Here is a 15,044-nt window from a genome sequence, read left to right as displayed (position 1 = left end):
AGACTGGTGAAAATTAAAGTTTACCTGTACTTCCTCATCCACACTGTGTCTTGATGTGATCGTCCTGTAACTCAAACTGGCAGATTCCTACTTTTGAAACATCCTATCATGGCACAAGAGTTTGCGATAAGATAAAGAAAAGAAAAGCAAATAAGAACAGAGAACATCAATGATCAGGAACCTTCTTTTGTAAGCCTCAGAACTAAGAAGAGACAAGATTTTAAATAGAATTATTATTGTTAATATATTTTTTTGTGGGGTTTTTTGTTGTTTTTTTTCCCTAATACTGTAATAGCTAAAGTTTAGGAGGCTGGTTTCTTTAGGTCTCGTATTTGTTTGACGAGGTACGTCTTTTCGTCGTTAAACTGCTCGTCGTCCGTGCGATCCTTCTGAAAGTTGCTAAGGAAGTCGATGAGTTTCGTTTGGTTCTTCAAAAGAATGTCTACGATGGGCTGCGTTTTATTTGGATTGGCCACAAACACCTGAGGAAAACCAAAACAAGAGAAAACGATTGTATATAATTATAACAACTATTTCAAGGAAACATACAATATTTACTTTTCAGTATGTTTTTTTTTCTTCTCATATTTCAGTCTGTCCCTCATACAAAGCTTTAATATGGATTCAGAAGATTTGGTATATATTGCATATGAACCACTTAATGAATACAAGAATCCCATATTAGGTGTTTTTAAGTACAATGTAATATAAATCAAATTAGTTTTTTTTTTCACAAAAAAATAAAATACAATTGTGTCTCATTTTTGTACCTTAAAGACATGGAAAGCCTCAAACTGAATGTTGGGGCTCTTGTCTCTCAGGAGGTTCATCATGAGCTTCAGGTTCTCTGGTTTACTGATGTACCGCGTCATGACTGTGAAATTGTGTCTGTCCAGGAGCAGTTCACCCAGCAGCTGTCACACAAACACATGATGTTAATGACAGGACAGGCTCCAGATGACAGAAATCAGAAGTCAGAACACACACCTTCAATGACTGTCTCTTGGTTACGTAGTTCTCAGAGTGAAGCAGTTTCTCGTAATTATCAAAAACCTGGAAGATCAGTGAGAGTCATTTAAAAATCTTAGCTTTTCAGAATTCTATGAAAATTAAAATTAACAACTTTAAATAAATAAATATTTTACCGCATCATAGTTCTGTTCTAAAAATTCTGACACCAGAACCTTGTGTCTCGTCAGCAGGTCCTGTAAAAAAACAAACAAAACAATATATTTAGTGTAATTTCCCATTTATCAAATAATTCACGTATCAATTAGAGCTGCATGATTAATCGTTAAAATATCACTCTCAATTCAAACACCCATGCGATCTCATTCCTAAATGACAACCATTCGCAAGTGTCAATTAAACCTTTGCAAAATCACACCCGAACATTCAAATATGCGTTGGTGCTGCCACTGATCCAGAAAGAATAAATATGAAACAGCTTCACAAACAGGCTTTTCAACCACACAGGATTGTTATTTCTGTATTATAAATATTCATATTATCTCAGGATAAAAGTTTATAGTTCGCACTGATGTCTATGGAAGCGATCAATAGAGAAAATCACCTTGAAAGTAACATGGCGCTTTAAATAATGATTGTATCATCACAATGTTTCACCAGCAGGTGGCGACAAGTGACTGTAAAAAATGTATTTTTCATTGAATCCTTCATTCGAGAGATTTGTTCAAAAAAAAAAAAAACACTGATTCATCAGTAATGAAACAAGCCTTTGAGTGAGTCGTTGAATCATTCATCCAAATAATTTTTTTAAAATAATAAATTCAGATAAATTAAACATTTTTAAATAGACTGCAGCAATAAACATTTGTCAGAACCTCGTTGTGATCTCTTGTTTGAAACCAAAAAAATCGTGATTCTCAATTTGCCCAGAATCATGCAGCTCTAGTATCAATTAATACTGTGTTATTTAATAAAATACAGCGCTCACCTTAAAGGTGGCAAACGCATCAGAAGCGATGTCAAATGTGGACATCTCCACGTAGCTGAAGAAATCTTTAAAGTGTTCAGAGTGGAGGACGATTTTGGCGAGAGGTTCGTGCCGGATGCACTCACGCAGCATAATCCCACAATTCAGTGCCACCTGAGGGGTCTCATACCTGCCACGACATCACAGGAGAAATGTCACGTTCACACACACATCAATGCTTAACAAGGGCCATGCTCGGGTAAATGAAGCTTGATGATTTTAGATCTATTCCGTGTTTTCTCTTCTGATCTTGATGCTGTAGGCATCCATTTATTGCTAAAAGGAATGGAGTGATGGAAGGAAAACAACATTTGAAAACTTTTCCACGCAAGCAGTTGATAAGTAACATGCTCACGTGCTGCATTTCAAAAATACCTATCATCTCTCACCCTTTGAGTAAGATGAAAAGAACTTCCTGATGAGAGCAGAAATATTCCACCGTTGGGCTGCGGGTTCCGATCTGCCTGCGCAGGATGTTGTTGAAGATCTGACAAACATCCTTTTTACCCTGTGCACACACATAGCCACTGTCATTATAACAATTATTATTAGAACCATAAAAAAATAAGAAAGAGCAAAAAAGTTTGTATGAACATATACAGCAAGATAAGATAGATGGACAGACAGAAAAATAGATAGATAGATAGATAGTAGGGCTGTCACAAATCAATGCTTCTCGATTCGTGGATCAATTCTGATATTTTCAGAATGCATTTTACAGATTAAAATGCAAAAGAATTAGGCTATAAAGAACAACAGATAACACTTTATTTAATGCATTAACTAAGATTGAGCAATAGCTACATTTGTTATTTTTTGTTAATGTTAGTTTAGAAACACAACTGATCATTGTTAGTTTTATGTCAGGTCCATTAAATAAGTTATTTTGATTTTAGTAATGTTATTAAATAGTAACTAAGAAATTAACATTAATTAATAATAATTAATACTTTATAAGTATTTTTATTGTCAGTTTAGTGATAATGAATTAACATGTTAACTAATGAAGCTGTATGTTTTTCTGAACAATAACAAATAATCAGAACATTTCTAATCATTAGGGCACGTTGTAGTCCAGATTAAAATATAAAAATGTTTAGGTTTGAAAATAAATATACTTTTAAGTCTTTTTTAAGTATTCAGTATTTGGTGCTGTGATGAAAAACACTGAGATTACAAAAAAAAATGAATGGCTGTTTGAAGCATTTTAAAAACTTCACTAGCGCAGTTACTTTGCACGGTTTCCGTGGTAACCGCTACATTCTGCTGTTCCATCAGCGCCCTCTGCTGTCAGAGCGTGAACGCGCACCTTCATTCAGCTCGTCTCCTTCACTGGTTCCGCCATGTGCTTCTCGTGAACGTTGGGATTGTTTACATCTGAGCGCGTGTCCTTTTGACGCAGAATACAGCGGTGTTGTGCATTTTATACGATTGATGGGTAAAGTATTCTTAATTGCCTTATAAAAAATTAATAAATTGGTAATAAAATTATTTACAGTATTCTGAAGAGCCGACGATTACAATATCGTGCATATTCATTATCGCGATTTATCGCATTACCGAATATCAGCACAAGTCTAAGCAGGTGGTGCTCTAGGCTAGTTTTTAACCGCACACTCAAATGCTCACGAAGAAGAGCGCTTGTGCGTTCGGCTGAGTCTGAGAATGTACTTGCACCTCAGAATGTTTTTATGATGCGAGAAAGATGATAGATAGACAGACTACCGACCCCACATGTTTGAACTGTAATGTGTAATAAATTATAATGCAATTATAAATGTCTTCAGTAGTGCTTTGAATTATAATGTCATTTATTGTCTTAAAGCATCCTCACCTCAAAGTCGATGACCTGCAGGTTTTCCACCAGCGAGATGAGCAGGCCGCTGTTGTAGAGCTCTTGGGCCAGTTGAGCCACCGTTTCTGTGTGCGGCTCCTTATCGTTAGTGCCGTAAAGGATCTCCTTCATCGCCACCAGACATTTGGACACCTCCTCTGAAGCCTGACAAACACACAAATCACTTCAGAATCTCTAGAAAATATGCTCATAATTCAGGCGTTTCTAATCATGTGTATGCAGAGCATATGGTATCAATGCCACATATTGCTCTGAACACCTAAAAGGATTCTGGGTAATTTCACATGTAAGCTCATTATACAAAGAACATCATTAGCTATTTATCAGCTGCTGAAACAGCTCGGTTTGAAATTGTGGAGGAATCGTGAAGCGTATGGATTTTCCTCCAGCTGGAAGTGCCCCAGGCCCTCAGAATAACAATCAGCAGGTTCCCAGCACTTCAAACGCTTGACTTTAGCGTGAGGCTGCTGAAAAGGGCCTTAGCAGGCAGGTGAAAATGAGCAAGAGGTTGGGCAGTGGAGCGATATTCCCACCTCTGCGACATCTTTCTGCTCATAGCACAAATATGAGAGCTTCCAGGAAGCAACCCAGCCTCGCGCACATTTGGGTCTCTAATGGACGCTCTGGGTTCGGAATGATTAAATTGGACCACTTATTGACATTGAGATGAGTGGGCTAATTTACCTGAACTACCCCAATTAAACAAACAACTGTCATTTAAATAAAAATCTCTTTGGAAGGAAAAAAAAAAAGATATGTCTGAGTGATAATTTTTGCAAAAGTCATCGAAAGAGGAATTCTGATGAAATCAAGTGGTTTTTCAAAAGCAAATCCAGTTTAAGAATTTATGTCTACATTAGTCTGGTACATATTGCTCACAAAACTGGCCATTCATAGACATTTCCATGTCACACTTCCATCAACAGATGATAAAAAAAAGAAAAGTTGAGCAGACTTTATGCTAATAGTGAGGCTAAACACAATAACAGTGATACTTATCAAAATGTATATCCATATTCTGAGCACATCCTACTATAGGATCAGATTATTCATGTCCACTGCTGATCTAGTGCACTGGTTTAAAACTCTTATTTGCCTGAGGCCAGGCCTGTCTTTCTGAAAAAGCAAATGAAAAATGCAAAAACACAATGGAAAAAAAAAATCAGCAGTGGAAAGAAGCCTGATTTAGAGGATATAACCACTAATATTCTGGTTGAAAATAGCTGTAATGTGTCTCAGGGTAAAGCTGTAGAGACCTAGGAAAACGAGCATCATCACTCAGAAGTCTAATTTATTATGGAATCATTTGAGAGAGCTTCTGGAACAACCGGGATAGATAATGAAATGGAATAAAATCTTGGGAAAAGAGTGGAAAAATAAGGGAGAAAAAAAATTTGACCAGTGGACCAAGGTAAACACAGAGTAGCAAATTTATTAAACCTGACTGTCACTTTTGTGCCATCTTAAATAGCCAATAAATGCACTGGAACATTCTTTTCAGTTTAAACACGCCTCATTTGATGCAAATCAGGCTTATTAAAGTGATGGAGTGATGCTGTACAGTCCCAGGAAAACATGCCATATTGCAGCGAACTGTTGGTTGATTTCTTTAAAAAGCTAGCAATCAGAACCAGCTTGAACGATGCTCCGTACCAACAGTGCTCAGTGCACCTTTTTCCTGTTTTTCTCTCCATGTTTGGACTGCCACCCTATTTATTCCTATAGTGAATTGGGTTTTATCAACAGGTGCAATTCATTGACTAAAACTGACTAAAATCTGCTAAATGCCATAATATGACAAACTCATACCTTCTCTGTCTTCTTGTCCTGTTTGACCAGGATGGAGAGGTTGTCCTTCAGGGTCTTCACAATTTCTGTGGGGTTCTTGTGAGATTTACCAAATAGTGGCATGGTAGCGGCCGTAGACTTCTACCTTTTCAACCTGGAATAAAAAAAAAGTCAAAGTCAATGGTTTTGACGGCCCTCTAAAATTCTGACAACAAAACACTGAGACTGAAGATGAAGTCTACCAAAGTTTAAAAGGAGAATACTACATTAATCAAAAGCAGCACACATACTAACTGTACTTGTCTTCAAAAATCTTATGATCTAACTTTTGTCTAAATGCTTGAAACTACACAACTAAAAATAGTGTCTTCTTATGAATTTCTTTTAAAACTAATTTTTTTTCCATTATACACGTCAAACTTTTGCTGACCTTAATATTATTTTAAAATATGACCATAATAAAGAATGAGTAGGTACATCTTAATCAGTAGCGCAAACGTATTATTTACATACTATTATAGTACAGTTAGTATCTTTTATATTTTTGTTATTTAGTTCTTGTTTTTGTCATTTTTATCAGTTTTTTTAAAAATACTTTTTTTACATTATATTTATTTTCAGTAAGATACCAGTAAAACATACACTTTAGTCTGAATAACAGATCTTAAATACTTCCATTTAGTTATTATATTTCAATTTAATACTTAAACTTATTTTCACTTAGTTGCCAAGACAACACTTCTAATTTTCATTTAAGTTTTCCGTCTAATATTTTATTTTATTCAAGCTTTATTTCAATCAATAAAGTTTTTTGATGGTTTAAGATTTACTTAACACTGATTAAAACTACTTACATTTCACCAAATATCTAAATAATTAACAACAGTAATGATCTGAAATCCCACTTCAGTCTGTAAGTGGCTTTAATTTTTATGTAAATTAATGACAAAACTTTTTATTTTACCTTCACCTTGTTCCAGCCTCAAATTAACACATACTTTAAATGAAATTATTATTCTTAATTTGATTCAATTAATCTTTTTACAGTAGAAACAAAGCCATTTTGACAGGGTTGACAGAAAAACGTGATGTGAGAGGAACTTTTCAGCAGCGACCTAAACCACACAATTATAATGAGAGGAATATTCACTGTTTTTCCGAGAGAACCTAGTGAAACTTGTGACTGGTAATCCTGTGATCTAAGAACCTAAGGAGTGTGTGCGTGTGTGTAAGAGAGAGAGAGAGAGAGTCCAAGAGTTGGAAATTTCCTGTTCCTCCACCTGTCAGCAGCTGATCTTTGAACAGATTCCCTTCATATAAGTGCTGCATTCATTTAATACATCTTACAATATTACCACCACTTTATGGCACAGATTAATGATTACATAAAGCACATTTACATTTATTCATTTGGCAGACGCTTTTATCCAAAGAGACTTACAAGCGAGGAATACAACAAGCGAGTCGCCATGACGAGGCAAATAAACAAGAAGTGCTCATAATACAAGTTATAGGCAGTGCTCAGATTATCCTAAGATACAATAGAGAGGGATTAGAGGAAGTGAAAGGATAGGAATAAGAAGTTTTTAAGAAAGTATATATAGTTTGATAGCACCTCCTGTAGAGGATTCTTCTAAGATAATATTCAGAAGCGTTTTGAATTTACTGATCATAATAGTCTGTCCTCTCTGCAATCAAGGTGTGTTCAAAGACTGGGAATTACTTACAATAATTCACTATGTAAACACTGACAGCAATAAAAGCAAGACCTGACCCACCTCAGTCATGAAGTCATAAATGATCTCCAGAAACACACGCCACGCTCACCTCACCCACGTTTATTATCACAATATCACCTTAACCATCAAAAGACCAATCGCTGAGGAATGTCACATGACCACATTTATTTAGCAGTCAGTGAACAGGTCCTCTGCTCTATTTGCTGTCTGACAGTTTTAGGAATCTTATATAGTCCTCGGCAAAGAAAAAAAATGAAGCTCCACCTTTGTTTACTATCTGTAAATACCACCTTCAACACCCTAGTGGAGCAAAATTAGAAAATAAAATAATAAAATAGAAGGACTTAAGTGTGAAGCACTGGACACAACCTCGATAAATGAGAGATAGATGGTGATGAGAAACCAGTTTGAATCACTACCAAGGAATAGAGTACAAAACCAGGCCAGAATTCATAAAAAATACATAATAAATGTGACTGAATGGGTAACAGGGTTACAAATTTAGTGTAAATTTAGCTGTCAGTCGGCAACAGTGAGCTAGTTTGTGACCAAAAATTTTAAATTGTGGTTATTGATTAACTTACATTTCTATAAATTAAAGTAAAATGTTTGGGCAGTTGAGACTAAAAAAAAAAAAAAAAAAATCCCACTATGATATTATATTATTATCATACGATATTAAGGTATTATCATAGATAATACTAACATTTTAGTATTATCACTAAAATATTCAAATGATGACACTCCTTGGGTGTGACAAGTTAGGGAATGTTCCATTTTAGTAATTATATATATATATATATATTTATTAATTATTTAATAAACATACAGTAACAGGGCTGATAAAAATGTGGGACACAGCTAAACATATTTTGGTCATTCAATTTAATAGTTTGTAGAGCTTTTAATTAATTATAGTATTTTTAAATTATTTTTATCAGTATATTTTGTCATTAATTTTGACATTGTTGTTACAGTTCTCCAAATAAAAACAGATTTGCACTCAAAAGCTATTATATTATATTTGGACTGCAGATTACATTACAAAGAATAAGGGCTAAATGTGTGCCATTTCAACGTCAGGCGTCAGATTTGTGTGACAGAACTTCTATGAAGCATCTGTCAAGAGTTGATACTGCTATTATGCAGAATCGTGCTGAAATGCATGTTGAATTGCGTGAGCAGGCCCTCCAGTGCATGATCTGCTTGTGTTTGTGTTGAACTGAGTGAGAAGGCCTTGCAGTGGTGTGATCTGTTTCAGGCCTGTTCACTCAATTCAACACAAACAGCAGCAGAATTACAGCGTGACACTGAGCGAGCTCGTTACAATGTAACACGCGAACAGAACGTCACAATCGAACAGAACGACAGACTGTAACAATGAAGCAGTTCAGACGCTGGCGGCTCGAACACTCACATACACTCTCAGTTTGTCAAACCTCTTACCAAAAACAAGCCCGACATGCGGAAAATTGGGCGTACGTTTAGCTTATTCTCTTGCGACACCAAAATAAAAGACACACAGCTGTAGCCTGTGAGCATATGCTGGTGTTCGACGTTTTATATGATATCGAGCTATTACTTCCTTATCGATATTTTGTAATGTCTGAAATGGTGAATACTTACAGTGCTGCGATGTAATTGTCTTCTGCGGCTGCTGTATTTCTGTGTGTGTTCGCGAGCAGCCGTCCTGATCACGCCAGCAGACTGTGTGTGTGTGTGTGAGTGTGCGCGCGCGCGCGCTGGGCTAAACGTCAGAGAAACGTGTGTATGAGCGAATTAAACACTGACTGACTCAAACGCGTATATCTGCAAAAGACATGATGGGTTTGTAACACAAACTCCCTGTCTGGTGCCTTTCCGCGGTTGAAGAATGATCTGGGATCGGTTCTGTGGCCGTCCGTGGCAGCTTTGTCTGCGATGTGCGAGCTGATCTCAGGTCAGATGCCGTGCGGGGATTGGCGCTTCCTCCCTCTGAGGCGAGGAGTCGTGTTACCCGGATGTGGATGTGTTCAGACTGTATTATGAAGAGATACTGGCTAAAATAAGTGCATGACTCATGATTTTGAATCACGACGTTTTTTGCTAGTATCGCGTCATATACCTACCTGAACTATTGAACGACACTGTCACACGCAAAGTCTGCGAGTGCGCAGTGAGGCACAGAGGCTCTGAGTCACACACAAGCTCCAAACGATCTGTCATAAAATCTGTGCAATTTCTAAAGGTTCAGTTGAAACACAATCTAATGATGGAAAAAGTGTTATAGACTAACAACTTACAATATGGTGTTTTTTCTTTCTTTCATGTTGGGCCTTGGACAATATCTCATGTGTAATACCCAGTTCAAAACCCTCTTGGATAAGATTTTTTTTTTTTTTTTAAATCATATTTTCTAATTGCAGTGTTTGATGGTTCAAATGTCTTTATTTTGTACACTGCATGTTCTACTTTACATTTTTTTTCATGATATTTTTCACTTTAGTATATCTTAAATTTAGCTAAAAAGCCTATTAAATGGCAAGTTTTGGCATTATTACATATTTTATTTAATATTTATAAATTAAGTTTGATTGAAAATGAAATTCTACCATAAAGGTTTCCACCATTATCTTTTATTATCAGAAAACATATTCAAGTTTATAAAAAAATATTATAATTAAGGGATGTATTAATATTAGCTGTTAATATTTATAAATCGTTTTAAAATGATATTCTATCAGATAAGCTTACCTACACATCTTTAATTATCATGAAACAGATTTAAAATCATAAAAAGTCTGATACGATAAATTAAGTTAATTTTTTTTTACTTTACAGTATTAATATTAGTTATTAATAACTAATTAAAAATCAAGTTTCAAAAAGGAAATTTCATCACAAAAGTTTCCTCATACATCTTTTATTATCATAAAATATTTTATTAAATAAATTCTGATAATATGGTAAGTTATATTATCATGGGAAGTTGTTTTATTTTATAGTCTTAATATTTATAAATCATCTATTCGAAAGTTTCCCCATTCATTATCATGAAACCGATTTAATCAAAAAGGTCTAATAATATAGTAAATCATTAAGTAAATTTATTTGCAAAATTATGAAATTATTTGTGGTGCACAATGAAAAAGCTGATGTGTTTAAAGGATTAGTTCACTTTCAAATTAAAATTTCCTGATAATTTACTCACCCCCCATGTCATCCAAGATGTTCATGTTTTTTTTTCTTCAGTCGAAAAGAAATTAAGGTTTTTGATGAAAACATTTCAGGATTTTTCTCCATATAGTGGACTTCTATGGAATTACATTTGATCCAAAAATAATGAACGTAACTTTTCAAAAAAACTAATAAAAATATAAATTGAAACTGAATAAAATGTCTTTGAAACCTAAAAAATGTAAGTTTCAAAATGTTTGACTGTGTTTTTAATACACTGCATGTTTTGCTAACAGTTTATTTTCGTTCTTTCACTGATCTTTACTTACAAAAGCATTTCCAGAGTTTTCATTTATGCTTCTGAAGTTTTCGTTTACGATCCCAGAGTTTTCGTTCGTCTTTCTGGCACAAATCTCTCGCGGGGGCGGGGCCAGCAGTGGCGTGTTCTCATTGGCTTACTGAGTTTTTGATTGACAGCTTCTACTTGACCTGGAAGTGAAGACGTCAGCGTTGTGTTTACAATTACATGTGTGGAGGTGAGCGTCTGTAAGCGGCTTCTTATTTCATTTAAAGATATGAGTTTTGTTTTTGAATTTTATTTGTATTTATCTGCGGCTTCTACTTTGTCGACATAAACTTTTAGGAGCGTGAGAGATCAAACGCGAGAGAAAATTAATGTCTTGAGGTTTAATTGTACATTAAAGGTTATAATACTGAAGATATTGCATAATGTCCAATGTTTTTGGAGAATATTTGATTATTTCTGATGACTCTTCTCTATTGTTGGGTCTGATTAGGTTGTGCTGTTACAATTTAAAGAGAATACTAGTATCATATACTTGTATATATTCAGCCGTCAAGAAAGTCTCACTCCAACCAGGTAATCAAGGTTGGCAACCATGGCCATCACTCTACCCATTGTTAGCATATGTAAAAAAAGTTTTGTTCATTATTTTTGGATCAAATGTAATTCCATAGACTTCAATGGAGCCCAAATGGCTGAAGGTCAAAATTACAGTTTCAGTGCAGCTTCAAAGGGCTTTAAATGATACCAGACTAGGAATAAGGGTCTTATCTAGAGAAACCATCGCTCATTTTCTAAAAAAAAAAATAAAAATACAAATTTTCACCAGAAAATATCATCTAAGCAAGTAAATAACGTGTATTTAGTGTGTATTAGCATTACATGTAGAATTCAATTTCTGTACAGTCTAATTACTAACGTTAATTTGTCATACTATACAATCTGCCATCAAAATTATATTTAATTATTGCAGCTGCTGTGAGAAAAGGCTATAAATGATCCGCCCCACATGTGATACAGCCTACTGGCTGGGACAAAAAAAGTTATGGACAGCAGCTTTAAGATACCAAAATTAATTAAAATGGTCATTTTCAAAGCAGAAATGAGAGCAATGTGGGAAAAACACTAGATATTTCCTTGACACATCAGAGCAGCAGAAGAGGATACAATGTTTCAGTGAAGTTTATTTCAGCCTAAGCACTTTAAATTCATTCATCTCATACATCCTCTTAGATACATATTTACACATATACACAGATACGAGTCTAATACAGGAAAATATTTTAATGTCAAATAAGAATAAGATAAAAACTAACATGAGATAAAACATGCAGCAATGTGCCACATAAAATTTAAACCGGTATGAACAATGATTTTTGTATTGCTGAACACGATAAAACAAAAGACGGTGTAGTTATGGGAACATGAACACTTAAGCACAGAAACGCTGTGGTGTTCAAACTGTCAAAAATCACGGTGTTTCATTCCTTGATTGAAATCAGTTTCTACGATTATAGATGAACTTTGACAAGTTTTAAGAAATACTTGTTTGACAACAAAAGGTTCTGACCTTTAAAATCAAGTCTTACAAAAGTTGAGTGCTGGTTACAACATGCCACTTATCACTTTCCAGACTTTACATTTTGAACCAACCAAATTAAACAATCTGTGCTGACGTACAGGAAATTAGATTGCATAAAATGTGAACACAAATGGTATGTTGTTACTGGAAAATTTGTAATAATTATACATGAATGGTGCAGAACAGTAAAGTGACAAATACAACAAAATACAATTCATTGACACACAACAATAGTGGTCATAATATACAATATGTATAGATATATATATATATATATATATATATATATATATATATATATATATATATATACTGTTTTAATGAAAAACATGAGATAAAAGTTAATATCTGTACAAATCTTTTACAGGAAATAATTTAAACTATACAACCGTTTTAGATTAATACATACAGTGAATAACAGGACTTTTCACCAGGCATAACCTCAAGAATCTTTATCATATAAAACAACATTTCATTGTCTTGCTGCTACAGCAAATCAGACAGGAGCTTTAGATGCCAACCAAGGCAGACATTCCAAAAAAGACATCGATATTCTCAACGCAAGATCAATAAAACCAGTGGAAGCTCATGTGGTCGTACATTAAAGTCCAATGAGAGTCCTTGTTATGTATTATTTAAAGACATTTTAAACCGCAGGCTACTCTGATGTTAATGCCGACTCGACCAAGAACCCTTTTTCTCTTTTAATCTTTGAGGAAATGCATGCAGATTCGAAACGAACAGCATCACACCATACTTTCAAAGTAAAGGAGAATTTGAATGGGAACAGCAGACATTTTCTCTCTCTTATGAAGGAGAGATGGTTGAGAAAGGGTGACGCTCTATATAAAATATCCTGAATAGCGCATATTGACCGCAGAGGTCGATTCCTTTCTCGGCTGAGGAGGTTAAATACAGTACAAAGGCTCGAGGAGCTTCAGTAGAAAGTGCACTGTGTAGGAGCTGCCACAAGGAGCTGGAGCAGCGGCTTCAGGCTTTGATGTCTGAGAAGCTTGTGTAGGTTTCGCTGCAGCTGGACGATGTGCTGAGGTTTCCAGACCCACTGCCTTCTGTGGGAAAAACACATGCATGTACTTGCATTAGCTAAATTCATAAAATGATGAAGATTTATCGTGTGGTAGATGGAAAGCAGGAAGTTGTGTTACCTGAGCTGGAGAGAGATTGCGAAGATTTGGATTCTCTGATGAGAGTGAGCAGGTTTGCAGCAGGGACCCAGCCCTCCTTATTGCTCCGCAGGTTACGTACAAACCTGAAAAAACAAACAAACAAAAAACATCAATATCCAGTGTTGGAGAGTAACTTGAGTTACGTAATCAGATTACTTTTTCAAGTAACTAGTAAAGTAACGCATTACGCTTTCAATTTACAACAAAATATCTGTTACTTTTTCAAATAAGTAACGCAAGTTACTTTTTCACATTTATTGACTGACAGCTCTCCTGACCCCATGCTGAGAGACATAAAGTGCAGAGGTGTTGTGATCGCTGTGTGAACGTGATGGTTATTGTAGTTCTAGACTGTGAATGTGAACATGTGAACTCATCTCACTTGCACGAAAACACTCAGTATTCCTCAAAATGAATAAAAACAGTGAAATGCAATCTCAAATTTTATGCAAACCTGTAATAATTAACTAATTAACAAATATACTTTATATATTTAATCTCACTTTAGATTTAGAAATAAGAGAGTTGAATGTCCTTCTCCGGTATCATATTCTTCTTTATTCCAGAATGGCAGCGCAGCTGAAAGGTTTGTTTGAGCAGCGCCCTCTACTGTACAGGCGTAAATATGGATTTCCTTCAGCCTGAGGCTTATTCATTTCACTTTTGGTGCGAAAGGGCCTTAACATTTGCCAGGTGAGTAAAAGTAATGCAGAAGTAATGTAACGCATTACTTTTCATAAAAAGTAACACAATTAGTTACTTTTTTTAGGGAGTAACGCAATATTAATATTGGAATGCAAAATAACTTTCCCCAACACTGTCAATATCACACCATACTGATATCATACCAGCCTCTGCTTATAAAAAACGTTAGGCGATTCCAATTTGGTCATCTTAGAATCATCAAAATGAGCCCAGATAATAATGTATGTGTGAAACTGACTTGTCATCCATAAGATCCAACAGTCAAAATGCTAAAATGGAACTAGATATTTTAAATATGTGGGCAAAAAAACAGCTCTGAGGTAAATTGTATTCTATGTAATTATTTAATATTTTATATATTTTACAATATTCTATTAAGCCTATGAAATTAGGAGCAGGTTAAGATGTGCATTATTTACTGATTTACTTTTGTATTTTATGTTTGATGCATTTATAGCAGTGCTTCTTAACTGGAGCCCACAAGGGGGCCTCGGCAAACTTACAAGGGGCCACAGGACGACTTAAAAGTATTTAAATTAATATATTATCATCAATATAATAAAATAATTTAATTTAAGCATAATCTAAATCCAATGCTAAAAACACAAAATGTGAACTCATGTGAAATCATATTTATATTTTCTCTCAATAATTATTGTTTTTATTGAAAAATACAGTTCTGGAATACAGAACATAGCATCTGGAATCACAACATGGATATTGGTTAATATA

At 34.9% G+C, this 15,044-nt stretch overlaps 2 protein-coding genes across 13 annotated transcripts in view; both read right to left on the bottom strand.

The window, feature by feature from the left end:
* Nucleotides 1-243: 243 nt before the first annotated feature.
* On the bottom strand, nucleotides 244-9,393 carry cab39l (calcium binding protein 39-like). Its single transcript, XM_067402959.1, has 9 exons — nucleotides 9,005-9,393; nucleotides 5,661-5,793; nucleotides 3,831-3,995; nucleotides 2,386-2,504; nucleotides 1,958-2,126; nucleotides 1,146-1,205; nucleotides 988-1,053; nucleotides 771-914; nucleotides 244-482 (listed from the first exon to the last, which is right to left on the bottom strand). Exons 2-9 carry the CDS (start codon nucleotides 5,760-5,762, stop codon nucleotides 303-305), a joined length of 1,005 nt encoding a protein of 334 aa, XP_067259060.1. The 5' UTR covers nucleotides 5,763-5,793; nucleotides 9,005-9,393; the 3' UTR covers nucleotides 244-302.
* Nucleotides 9,394-12,016: 2,623 nt separating this feature from the next.
* mcf2la (mcf.2 cell line derived transforming sequence-like a) overlaps nucleotides 12,017-15,044 on the bottom strand; it is an 87,733-nt gene continuing 84,705 nt past the window's right edge. For all 12 annotated transcript variants that reach the window (XM_067402940.1, XM_067402945.1, XM_067402942.1 and 9 more), the window contains 2 exons: nucleotides 13,587-13,690; nucleotides 12,017-13,490 (listed from right to left, as the gene is read on the bottom strand). In XM_067402940.1, the coding sequence (XP_067259041.1) occupies nucleotides 13,411-13,490; nucleotides 13,587-13,690 (184 nt within the window). In that variant the 3' untranslated portion in view covers nucleotides 12,017-13,410. The remainder of the gene's footprint in view (nucleotides 13,491-13,586; nucleotides 13,691-15,044) is intronic.

The sequence above is a fragment of the Chanodichthys erythropterus genome, chromosome 12 (assembly GCF_024489055.1).
Source record: "Chanodichthys erythropterus isolate Z2021 chromosome 12, ASM2448905v1, whole genome shotgun sequence".
Taxonomy (NCBI): Eukaryota; Metazoa; Chordata; class Actinopteri; order Cypriniformes; family Xenocyprididae; genus Chanodichthys; species Chanodichthys erythropterus.
The sequence above is the reverse complement of the archived record's forward strand: the minus strand, read 5'-3'. Positions and strand labels throughout refer to the sequence as shown.

Excerpts from the sequence above, each read along its gene's own strand:
- cab39l (XM_067402959.1), bottom strand. The coding sequence starts at position 5,762 with ATGCCACTATTTGGTAAATCTCACAAGAACCCCACAGAAATTGTGAAG. Across the intron at positions 2,505-3,830 it reads TGCAGGTCATCGACTTTGAG|GGTAAAAAGGATGTTTGTCA; the intron begins GTGAGGATGCTT and ends GTGTGTGCACAG. Across the intron at positions 1,206-1,957 it reads ATGCGTTTGCCACCTTTAAG|GACCTGCTGACGAGACACAA; the intron begins GTGAGCGCTGTA and ends GTTTTTTTACAG.